Source organism: Pangasianodon hypophthalmus, chromosome 4, assembly GCF_027358585.1.
Source record: "Pangasianodon hypophthalmus isolate fPanHyp1 chromosome 4, fPanHyp1.pri, whole genome shotgun sequence".
Classification (NCBI taxonomy): Eukaryota; Metazoa; Chordata; class Actinopteri; order Siluriformes; family Pangasiidae; genus Pangasianodon; species Pangasianodon hypophthalmus.
The window spans coordinates 28765639-28778385 of NC_069713.1; the positions used below are offsets into that span (position 1 = coordinate 28765639).

At 35.7% G+C, this 12747-nt stretch overlaps 1 protein-coding gene across 4 annotated transcripts in view; it reads left to right on the plus strand.

The window, feature by feature from the left end:
- The window catches only part of bcl2b (BCL2 apoptosis regulator b), a 40297-nt gene extending 27550 nt beyond the window's left edge, over window positions 1–12747 (plus strand). For 2 of the 4 annotated variants that reach the window (XM_034303869.2, XM_026937237.3), the window contains exon 2: window positions 7802–12747. In XM_034303869.2, the coding sequence (XP_034159760.1) occupies window positions 7802–7942 (141 nt within the window). In that variant the 3' untranslated portion in view covers window positions 7943–12747. Of the gene's footprint in view, window positions 1–978; window positions 1044–1222; window positions 1502–7801 lie in introns of those variants that run through there. The other 2 variants (XM_053233129.1, XM_053233130.1) reach the window with 2 other exon arrangements.

Consider the following 12747-nt stretch of genomic DNA (forward strand, 5'->3'; position numbering starts at 1 on the left):
CACCATCAATTAATTCTTAAACAACTGCGGTTTCTTACTGTACTTAAGTACTATTTCGGAAGATGTGTACTTAAATATTATACTTTTTATGACTTACAATTTCATTTTGACCTTCAAAACACTTCTTGCAAATCTCGAACACCAGATATATTTTTCGTAGTAAGATGTTGTTCATACACGTCGAACTATCGCCTTTAAAATTCACCATTTTGTCTAAAGAATTACATTGAGTTAACTTTAAGTTTGGTAAATTAACTAGTTAAGTTTTGTAATTTAGCTACTAAAATTAGCTAGCTAGGTAAGTTTTGCAAATTAGATTGCTAAATTAGCTAGCTAGTTACTTTTGTAAATTAGTTTGCTAAATTAGCTAACTAGTTAAGTTTTGTAATTTAGCTACTAAAATTAGCTAGCTAGGTAAGTTTTGCAAATTAGATTGCTAAATTAGCTAGCTAGTTACTTTTGTAAATTAGTTTGCTAAATTAGCTAACTAGTTAAGTTTTGTGAATTAGCTTGTTAAATTAACTAGATAGTTTTGCTTCTGTGTGCCTTAACATTCATTCCAAAAGGGTTATTAAACATTAGCTAACCAGCAAGATAAATTCTAGGTGTATCTGAGTTAGCAGAATCATTTCCTTATGATTGTTTGTTTAGTGAAATAGCTAGTCATGCAGGATCAGGCATGATAAGCATTTCATCATTACTTTTTTGACTTTCACTCATGTACATTTTTGCCTCCATATTTCTTTTGATTGAATAACATTTTGACACAGTATCCATAATTTTACTTAAGTAATGTTTCCCAGTATATTTTCCACCTGTGTGGAAAATGTTGATCTGATGTTGATCTGAGGTCCATCTTTTGAAAGATGAAACATGATTGGCTTACTTTTTTTCTGTGAAACATGATTGGTCCTTCTTGCAAAGATGGCTGTCTTCATAATGTTCAGCTACAATGTGAAGTTTTGTTCTTGGTTATAGATTACAGAAGATCACCTGAAGATCTGGATGTGGTTTGAAGCTCACATTTACACAAAAGAGTTTGGGTGAGATAGACATGTTACCTGATAACAACATTATCCACGTAATTCCAAAGCAGAACTAAAGAAGTAAACATCTGACATGAAACGTTACTGCTAAGCCACCACAGATTTTTCTAATCTGAATATCAAAGACCTTTAAAACACAGCCTTGCTTTCAGTTACTATTGTGTTTCCAATCTTAGGATGGATCATATAGCTGAGTGTCCACTCATGGCCCAGTAATGTTGGAATTGTTGTTATATGATAAAATCTCCAGGATAAACGTTCAAAGAGCAATCTCAGCCTCCTTCATCTTTGCTGGCCGCTTTCATCTCGCCCGCTCACAGATCCTTAAATCAGAGCTGATCTGTCCAAACATGGCCACTGCTGCTGTACTGCTTGACTGGACTGATATGCTTCATAAGATGGAGGACATCAAATGAAACAGTCTGAAACAAAATCCAGTTTAACGTGGGGTAGGGTAAAAGTCTTTCCACATGTATACCAATACATATACATACATACATACATACATATATATATATATATATATATATATATATATATATATATATATATATATATATATATTTGGTTTATAAAAAGGACAGTTTCACTTCTAAAATCTGATTGAATGAGTCAAGTTTGAAGCCGTGGTGAAATTCTAGTTAACTGACTACACTGCAGGTTCACACTGTTTTCAAAAACATACATTTGAAAAACATATCCACCTTTGGGAGACCTACGGGTTTCATACCAGTTGGCGTTAGCCTGTTCACTGTAATGCTAGCTTGTAAGTTTGTTTTTACTAGGCTAGTTTGTGGGATATTTGAGAAATATCCATATATGCGTGGACTGGAACATAAGGAGAAGCACATCACCGCTAGGAATCACAGCACCTCAAGGTGTTGCAAAAGCAGCGTTGTCTTGTGACTAGCGATGCTGTGAAACCCTATTTATCCAACAACACGAGAGATGTGTAATGGAAAACAGGCATGCTCCACTTCATCCCACCAGTGGAGAGAGAGGTCACATGTGTGTGTGTGTGTGTGAAATGATGAAACAGAGCATGATGTTCTCCTTCCGCCGTCCCATGACGCTCAGCCGATTCCCTTTTCCACCAGTTCGGTCTCTTATGACTCGTCTCTCCGCCTACTGCTGAGAAAACATGGAGAAGAAGAAGAAGTGAGGCGTGCTGTGAAAAGCTGCAAAAGAGTGTGGGAAACATTTGCACAGATCCCCACATTTAACCCCAAATATAGTTGATAAGCCAGGAATGTGTTTGGTGTGTGACATTTGCTTCTTCTCTGAGGCTAATATCGCTACAACATCTACCTCAAACAAAAAGATTTCAGGGGACACAGACTTCCATTTGTTGTTATGTATGTTGATGTTCATCCTTTTGAAACAGGAGGTCAGTGTGATGAAGTGTTTGACTGATTTGCTTAACACCCAATAGTGTTTGAGGTATATGGAATTAAATTTGTGCCAAAAGTACTGAACGTAGCTTTTCAACAAACGAACAAGAATATACAATGAGAAAGAAGAAGAACACTCTGAAACTGAAAACAGTGAACTCAATGGCAAAAATTTAACATGGTCTTCAAATAAACACCGTTCTTTGTGAACAGTTTTCTAAGCTTCCTTTCCGCTAATGCACTACCAGTGTTTACGTTCTCCACTCTGGCACAAACCTCTTGTGTGGGCGGGGCTTAACAGCGATTTACTCTCATTGGATTTAGTTCGACAGCTTCCTCAACTGGAATTAGAGACTTCAGTCGCACAAATTTTGGAGATCGTTCTGGATGCGGTTCTCTGTATATTTATAGTGTTTGTACTATGTAGTGGAAATTACTTTCTTACATCCTTATTTACTTAGTTAGTATATTAGTTCGTAATTAATATTTGTGGTTTGGGTAGTCTCATGCGACTATTTTTTGGAGATGAGCTCTCAGGAGCATCTCTACTTCCAGGTCAGGGAGCTGTCGATCCAAATCTCACTAGCCAATGAAAGTAAATTGCTGTTAAGCCCCGCCCACACAAGAGGTTTGTGCCAGAATGGTGAACATAAACTTGCGGAGCGTGAATGAAAACTTTGAAAGTGTAAATGAAAACTCTGGCAGCACATTCATAAAACATGATTAGTGAAAAGGAAGCTTAGAAAACTTCATAAAGAACGGTGTTTATTTGAAGACCATGTTAAATTTTTGCCACTGAGTTCATTGTTTTCAGTTTCAGAGTGTTTTTCTTCTTTCTCATTGTATATTCTTGTTCATTTCTTGAAAAGCTATGTTCAATACTTGTGGCACAAATTTAATTCCGTAGAGGTACAGGGGCACTTTAATCAGGGAAAAAAAACAAACGAACTTCTGACACTGAACTTGCTTCAGCTGATGGACTAGATTTGAGATAAAGTGCTGTCATGCCTGAGTGATTAAAATATAACAGAAAGTTCCACATGTGACATCACATGCCTTCTGATTCATTCAGATAAAAGTCAGCTGTTGTGTTCTCAGCAGCGGCTCGTGACCACAGTGTTCAGTGAGGCAGGATAGCGACATAACCTCACACAAAAACGATTTGAGGCTATCACACTTGACTTTCAATAGAAATGGTCCTGAACATCACAGACACACTGTCTACACTTACACACGAGCATGGGGCAGCGTGATTCCTGCCCCAGTGGGCTTTTATTAGCACATTCTCATATAGCGAACATTGTAGAATTCTCTCCCCATTATTCTATGTAACCCCTTTGATAAACATTCTAGACATTTTAAAGATTTCTATTTTCTTTTATTTAACCTCTTTGATGATACTAAAATTCTCTCTCTGTTCTGTTTATTTAGTCGCATTACTTAAAACAGGCAGGTTTTTGTTTTAACTTTGCTATACCACTAGATTATGGGTTAGCTTCTTTACTATTCTAGTTTGTTGTTAGACTGTTTACTATAATGCTAGTTTGTGAGTTAGCCTCTTTAATGCTAGTTTGTGTGTTAGTCTCTTTACTATAATACTGTTTCACGAGTTAGATTGTTTATTATAATATTAGTTTGTAAGTTTGTCTTTTAAGTATAGGCTAATTGTGAATTAGCATGTTTATTGTAATTGCTTGTTTGTTGGTTAGCCTGTTTAATGCTGCAGATCCAGCAGAGCTCTGAACTGAACCAAATAGGATGCATTAGCCTGTTTACTATACATGCTAGGTTTTTTTTGTGTTACTTGGCATGTTTACTTGGCTTACTAGTGAACTAAGAGGCCGCCTTACAGCAGGTTATGTAAATGACATTGCATTTAGTTCCACTAAACTCTAGAAACAACACTCACAATGGCGATATGTTAATAAGCATTTGCATTCTTTGGTCTGGCTCTGTTGTATGACAGCAACCATGTGTTAGTGTCGGACAACTCAAGCATGTGATGCACTCCAGCATTTTACACCCAGAGAGCATTTAGAACAGGAAACTATTCACCCATGTCAAGTCTTGAGCACTCAGAACACTTCCTCCCATTCTTACTTTGGGACTTTCCTTGCTTTTACAGGTGTATCTTACAATAGTAGGGCTTGAGCAGGAGTTTTTTTGGTTGCTTTGAGTAAAATACAGATTAAGAAACTTGCCACCGTGAGAGCCAGAGAACTAGCAGTGTTTTCACACAGAGGCAGCCAGCATACAGCTAATTAATAGTGAAATGTCTGGGATACGAATATGTGTAAGGAACAGTTACTGGAGCAATGTATGAGCTGTAATGTTGGGGATATAGCGTAGAATGACAAGGACAACAGTGATTGCATCTTAGTGGCTTTGTAGAAAAATGACACCAACCAATCAGTGATCACTATTCCAGACGAGCAATCTCTGACCACCATTATTCCAATGACCAATCACTGATCACCATTATTCCAATGACCAATTACTGATCGCCATTATTCCCAACGATCAATCACTGATCACCGTTGTTCTCAACAACCAATCACACACCACTGATCTCAACAACCAATCACTAATCACCACTGTTCTCAACAACCAATCACTAATAACCATTGTTCTCAAAGACCAATCTGTGATCACCATTTTTTCAACAACCAATCACTGATCACCACTGAAAGCCAGACGTGATGCTGAGGTTAATAAAATTGCACTTTTAAGTTAAATGTATTAATATAGTTTAATTCAGTTTGGTCATGTGTTGGCAAAAAGACTGAAACATTAAACATTTCTTTGATTTTTGTGCAATATTGTTACTTTATACGGTTTTGATGTGTACACTTTGCACAAATGAAAATAAAATCAAAACTTGGCCAAGCTTTACTGTACATGTTTCTGTAAATAGAGGCCATTATGTACTGCTTGAGCTCTGACGTTCGCCGGTATGACCCGCAGCAGTGAAGCGGAGAGATTATGTAAGGCGTGAGGTAATCGTGTCGTAATCGTCTTCCCAAACAAACTGCAAAGAGGAACTGCCCCCACTCTCCCCCCTCCCCCCATTCATCCGCATGACTTCAGCTGTGGCTATTAGACATCCTGCTAAGAACAAAGCCTCCCGTTTTGAGATGAGAGCAGCTGTGTTACCGGACATCCTCTTTTCCTCTGTGTACTTTAAAGAACTTTCCATTTCCCAGTTAGAGCCAATAAGGTGGAGTTACACGACTCTGTGGATAAAACTGGGCTGTGAGTGTCTATGGAATGTGTGATTGTGTGTGCGTGTGTGTGTGTGTGTTTGAAGATAAACTGTCTGTTTTTAATCAGGCACATTTGGTCTCCTGCATGTGTCGGCATGCGGCTGGATCTTCAATCTCTCGACCCCCCAGATCGCCCGGCACACACCAGTACACTCAGAGGAGGCTGTGTGTGTTCTTAATGCTCAAATCATGGTGTGACTCACATTCCCACCACCAGGAGAAAGAAGAGCAGCAAACACATTGGTGTGCATTCAACCTGTGCTGGATAATCTGGACAGACTATATATATATATATATATATGATTTGAATTTTTCTTAATAATAACATTATCAAAGTTATTACGCTTATAAATAAATAGATGTCAGCTGGAATCTAATGCCAGTTTTAATAAAATTGGGTTTCTATAGGTGAAAGGTTCCAAAATCAAAAAACTCTGTGTACAGTAAATAGCTACAATATTATCATACCCATACTGTACACATAATTAATAAGCCTAATTGTTTAAACTAGTTTGTTTTTTTAAATAAATAAATAAATTTTTACAAAGTTAAAACTATGTAAAAAGGTTGAGAACCCCTGGATTACTTGGATTACCCCCCCCCCCCCCCCCCCCCCCCAGTTTTATACAAAATATTATAAACACTTCGAATTGTCGAATTGGCCTAATGGTTTCCATTTTTCTCATCAGTATTGTAATGGTTAATGGAAACCATTAAGCCAGGACCTGTCAGGAAATGTTTTTGTTTTAGTAGGGAAGGACTTATTCCTTACTGCAGATTTTTTTCTTTTTTTTGTGTGATTTTTTTTTTTTTTTTTGGTGACACTTGCTAATATTAAGTTGGGAACCTAAAATGTGCCAAGTGCAGACTCTTAAACCTGCAAACAATGGAAAAAAGAAAAAAAAATCACCAAAACTTGCAGCCTAAAGAAAAAATATGAGGTCCTTGCAACCCGGACTGCGGACTTTGTTAGCGTTAGAGAAAAGTTGTCTCACAGCCTGATTGGCCAAGGCAGTAAGAAAAAACAAAAACAAAAAACAACCTGTAGATTGATTTGCACGAGTCAGCGTGATGCATGTTTCAGAAGTCCACAAATAAATGTAGCCGATTCCACATGTAAATGATCGGTTTATTTTATAATTGTATTTCTAAATCAACTAACACCTATATGTATTAAACTTAATAATATCCACTTCTAGTCCTGACCTTGGGGATTAAATGTCTGCTGTCTTGAATCTACGTTTTACCAATCCTGTCCTGTGACAATATTAATCTCTAATCTCTTCACCTGATACAATGATGATGTGTTTTAATGTGAATGCTTGTGGGTTATTAGACTTAGGTCGTCTTTCATGCTTTGCACACTGTTTAACTCTTAAATTCACCTGCGACACCTTGTGGTGAAAAATGTTCACCTCCAGCGGTTTCGCAAATGCACTTATTCAGAGCAATTTGTAAAAGAATGTGCATTAGTTGTGCAAAATAATAAATCTGCACAGGATATTACCGTAATAAAACAGTGATATGAAAGTGGTCATGTTGCATTAACACAAAAGAAAATCTAAGCGAAGGTCTGTGAGTGGCCATTTTAAAAATGATGCTAGCACATCTGCTGGCATTTTATCTTACTTAGACACATTTTCTTAAATCTTTCACAATGTTACAATCTGTAGGGAACAAATGCTAGAATGTTATTTGATTAAATATTTTATAATGAAATCCTCTTGGGAGAAATTTAAGTGTGAAAATTGATAGTTGCTCTTGTTTTGAATAGTCATGTTATTGCGTCATAAGATGCCAATCTTGTGATGAAGATATGAGCCAGTCAGGTTCTGATATGCAAATACAGGATGTGCAAATTTGCATATTCGTAGAATTTGGATTTCTTGATGAATAATAGCGTAAGAGCTTCTAGAGCTCTTTTCTGTTGTTTTATAACACTTCCGGGATGGCAAACAATTTGTTATTTAATACATATTAAAATTGTGTTGTTCATAACATTTGCGGTATCCTGTCCTTCAGGATTATACTGATTTTTCTTTTCAGGGTTGCGCCCCGTCTTCTGATTTTTTTTTTTTTTCTCCTTTTCTTTTTTTCCCAGGATGCCTTTGTGGAGCTGTACATGAGGAAAAAGGACTCGGTGTTCAGCAGCTCTTGGCCGTCCTTAACGACTTCCGTCTTCAGTTTGGCGGCACTGGGGGCAGTCGGCCTCACCATTGGGGCTTATCTCACTCAGAAATGAAGAACTCCAACCGTCCTCTCCTCCTTTCCTCCCTCGTTCCCTCAGCACCTTGGAGGTGCTCACATCCTGCATGTTTCTTCAAAGCCTCTCATATTCTTGTCATTATTCACAAGTCCTTCTTCACTCGCCCTCAAAAGAATATGACTCAGATGTGAAAGCTAAGTAAGGATTTGTTCCAATAAAAAAAAAAAAAAAAAAAAAAAACGAGGTGACTGAAAAGAAATGGTCACTCGCCCTGAGGAATACCATGTCGATGATTATTCTTCCATTTTGTGACATTTATGGAAGCTAAATTTCCTCAGAAATATTCGGCCTGGACATAACATTATCCGCATTCATGATGACTTTGGTATTTTCCAGACAATACGATTGTTTGACAACTTGTAATTAATTTTATTAGCAGCTTTTTTGTCTGCTCAATCACTGCTGCTGCTCCAATAATGCTAGTTTATATCATGTTAGTGCCAAACTAACAGTTAGGAACCATAACCTTCCTGTAATTGCTGGAGTTAAAAACACTAACAAACACGCAATGTGATAAGAACACTGTTGCTAGGCAACCAGGGAAAGACAGTCGCCAAAGACTCCTCTCTGTTATTTGACTGTAAATGAGGATAAAATTAGCTAGCTAGCTGTTATGGAAAGGCACAGCAGCAGAGGAAATGGCGCAGAACTATCCGGAACGTCGACGTTTCTCTCAGATGTGTTGGCAAAATCAGGAAGAAAGACTCTGTATGGCTAAAATGGCTGTAATTAGCATTTAGCATTCTTCTGTGGGTTCAGCCATATTGAGAAATGCCAGCGCTGCATCACAGCTCAAAGGCGCTGATCAAGGTGTGAGGACGTGATTGCTGCATGAGTGCGTGTGGAATTGTCCTCGAGATATTCCGGAAAATATGGTACTCCTGTGAGGAAAATGGAAAAAGTCAAAGGTCAAGCAAAAGGTCTCTTGGTCTCGACAGTATCGTTTGAGGACTACAAGGACGACCGAGAAGATGAATGGAAAACATGTTGAGGATGGAACGCTGTTGCCATCAGTAACATCATAAAATTAACATCACTGGGACATGACATCATTATGATGGTCTTTTTTTAAGTAACTACCAAAATAAAAATAACAATTTTTTTTTTATTTTTTTTTTTTAAGTATGACATTTAACAGTTGTACTGAATGTTTTTTTTCAGAAATGTGCTTTTCAACATAAGTGTAAAAAAAAGGTCCCACAGATTTTTTTTTTTTAAGTCCTGATGCTCACCTTTAACATGGATCTTTTTTCCTCTCACCTCTTTGTCCTCGTCAAACTTGGGACTGGTTCTGCATTCACTTACTTCTCGAAAAACTGAGATGAAAAAGAACGATACCAGAATTTGGCAAATTGCAAGAGCTGAACATTTGGAGCCAAACTCCTGCTGATGTACAGTACAAAAAAATCTGAATATATATCCAATTTCTGGCTTTACTGCGTTTGCTAATCGTTGATTGGATCAGGACATCACTAATACAGCAAATGTCTATTTTGATGTCAGAATTTGGAGATGAAAACAGACTTCACATTTTAGCTGCTCTTAGGAAACTTACGTATGACAAACTTTAGATGAAACTTCCATCCAATATGGCCACCGCATCCAGCTAAATGTCTCTCTTTAACATTACCACACTGAGAGAATTCAGAAAGTCATTTCTAATTGTTGTGTCTGTTTGTATAGCAAAATGTGTCTTGTTAAATGTGTAAGATAAGTGTGAACAAATCTGACTATCTGACTGAGAAGGACTGACTGAGGGACGCAACACTGGTTTAGTCGAAGGGGTGAAGAAACAGTCTGGTGGAAAAAAAAAAAAAGAAAATCTATACATTTTCCACTTTCTCTGAATGTACTCCATCAAACAAGACGTGTTTAGTGTCTGAAATTTGCTTATTTAGTTTTTGACTGAAGCTTTGGCTAATAATAACAATACTCAAAATAATACTTTAATAAGAATTAAAATCTATCTCACCCAAAATCTTTCCTGCAAATAAACACAAGCTGAAATCTTCATATACTCACTTCAGAAGCCACTCTTATGCTCCTTCCTTTAAGTAACTGACTTAGTAACACTTCAATGTAATGTTTGGTAATAAATTATTAATAATCAATTGGAAAGTAGTTCGCTAATTAAAACTGCTTCTAAATTTGTTTTATAAAAAATTAGTAAATACAAAAAAAAAAAAAAATTGCAGAAAAATTACAGATTGGCATGGATTCTCAACTCCTGTTTTATTTTATTATTTTATTTTATCCTGTTTTATCAGATTTAATACTGTGTATTAATTAAATGATAGTTTTTAACTTTTATACACAAATATTAATATATTATTTTAAATTTATTTCAAACTTTATCTTTTTATTTACTAATTAAATAATTGCTAATTAAAGCTTAATGATACTTATATCATTAAACTTTAATTAGTAAATTACATAATACTTGCTTATAGCTGCTTTATAACTGAACCCTACATTAAAGTGTTATCAATGATGTTGGAAAATATCATTTGAACAAATTTAAGTTCAATTCCCATCACATCCTTTTTTCCGGTACAATTCCGCCTTCAAACTTTTGTGAGATGGGGATTTACATCGTCAGCGTTACAGAAGGACTGGACACGGTTTGAGACTCGTATTTACAAGATTTTAGGTGAAATAGATATTACAAGTTATTACATGCTAGCTAATTTTACCTCGCTAATGAAGTGAATATTCGCTATTTGGAGTACAATCAGTTTTCTGATAAACTGTTCCTTTAAAGGAGGAATGAATAAGGAAGGTGAATGTGTGCAAGAGCATAACATTTGTTAACTAATGAAGATGTCTGGAATGTTTATGAGAGAAAATGTATGTAGGAAATTGACAGAATGAATCTGACACAATAACACTTAAATCTGAGAGTTCAGTAAGATACTGAAGTGTATGCGTTCATTGAGATGTGATATATCATAAGATTAGAGGCTATAGGAAGCTGAAAATCACTTTCAAGATGGCTGACACACCGCAGGACTGAATCCAGCAGACCAAACATGCTGGGACATTTTATTATTAAAATTTGCCATTGTTGTTGTATACTACATACCACGCCCAAAGTCCCAGATGGTTACTACACCCTTGTGAACGTCTCCTCAACAATTCCCTTAAAAATTCCTGTCATCTGACTAAACAGATTGATTCAAGAAAGCAAAAAATGAGAGTTAACGTTTGTTTATTAATGGAAACGAAAACCTAACAACTTTATTTTGCTAGCTAGTTAAGTAGCAATCCAGCTAGTTATCATAAATGGTCAGAGGTTCTTAGCTAGGTTCTTTGCTGTCAGTCAAACAAGGTGGGTGGGACAGGAAACAGGAAGTAGTAAGAAGTAAAAAGCTAGTGACAGAGTGGGTCAGGGAAGCTGAATAAAGTATTTGAATATGAAGTTCATATGTATTTGAATTATATACATGTCACATGAAATAAAAATTTTTTCTGTAGTGTGTTTAATAAATAAATTTACGTTTTTGCCAATGTTTTTGTTTGTTTTGAACTTGCTAGGGGTGAGCTTTTTTTTCTTTAAAAAAATACAATTGAAAATTTCAGGCGATGGATTTGGGATTTGATGTAAATTGGGTCAAAAGTGAAGCTTACAGGATTCGCAGGGAAAAATAGACACTTTCAGAGTAGTCGAATAAATAAAAAAAAAAGATTTATGTTATAATAGTTCAAATAGCGAGTTTTCTAAACACTGGGTGTCCAGCGTAACTATTTAGGTAACATTACAACCAGTTAGGCTATGCTAATGTATATAGCTAGCTGGCAATCGTTAGCTAGCTAACAGCCAAAGTGAGCTGTTTAATAGGAATTTAGCTATTTGGTAAATCCTGAATGGTAATCCTGAATGCTTCACATTTGACCTAAAATCTAATAATACTGAGATTTGAATTTTTTATTCAGGGTTCTGATTTTTTTTTTTTTCCCAAAACATATCCTGTAATTTTGAATTGTATGTTGTTACAGACAAATTTTACAACAGAAAAAAGAATGATTTAATGTGATGTGTATATAATTCTAATATACAAAATGCTAATTTAAATACTTGTTGTTAGCTTCCAAGCTCCATATTACTAGAAATACTCAGAAAGAGAAGCAGAACTGGGGTCATTTAAATGCACATATTTTTCTTTTCTTCAAAAAAAAAAAAAAAAAAAAAAGCTACAGATTTAAATGTGCAAAAACGAACAAAAACTAAACTAGCTGGGAAAGAACGCTGGATTGTTAAGTACCTTTAATGAGTTTTTGTGCGTGTGTGTGTTTTCCACCGTTTACGCTACTTAATTATTACCGTCACACTAACAGATTTCCCCTAAATACTCCTCCTTTCATTTTCATTATTTATTTATTAGGTACCTTAACAACTAAACAATCATTTTCCCTACATTTTATTTTATTTTAAATTTCATGTCTAGATTTTTTTTTTATCTACAGTTACATTTAATATATAAAGACTTTATTATTAGGATCTTAATTTGCTTCCTAAAATGCTGCTTACAGTCATTATTAATAGTGATTATTATATAAATCAGAAAAAAAGAGAAAAAAAATATATATTTATTGAACATTAACGTGTCTTCACCTGTTACTGTAGCAATAACGTGATACGCTGTCACAGATTCTAATAGAAACATATTCAATGTTTAAGTTTTTTTTTAGAATAGTTTTATCTTAATTTTATCAGCTGAAGGCATGTGAAATAAATCCGTTTTTGTCTGCTGATGGAAATAAAGCCTCTTTCTTTTAAACCA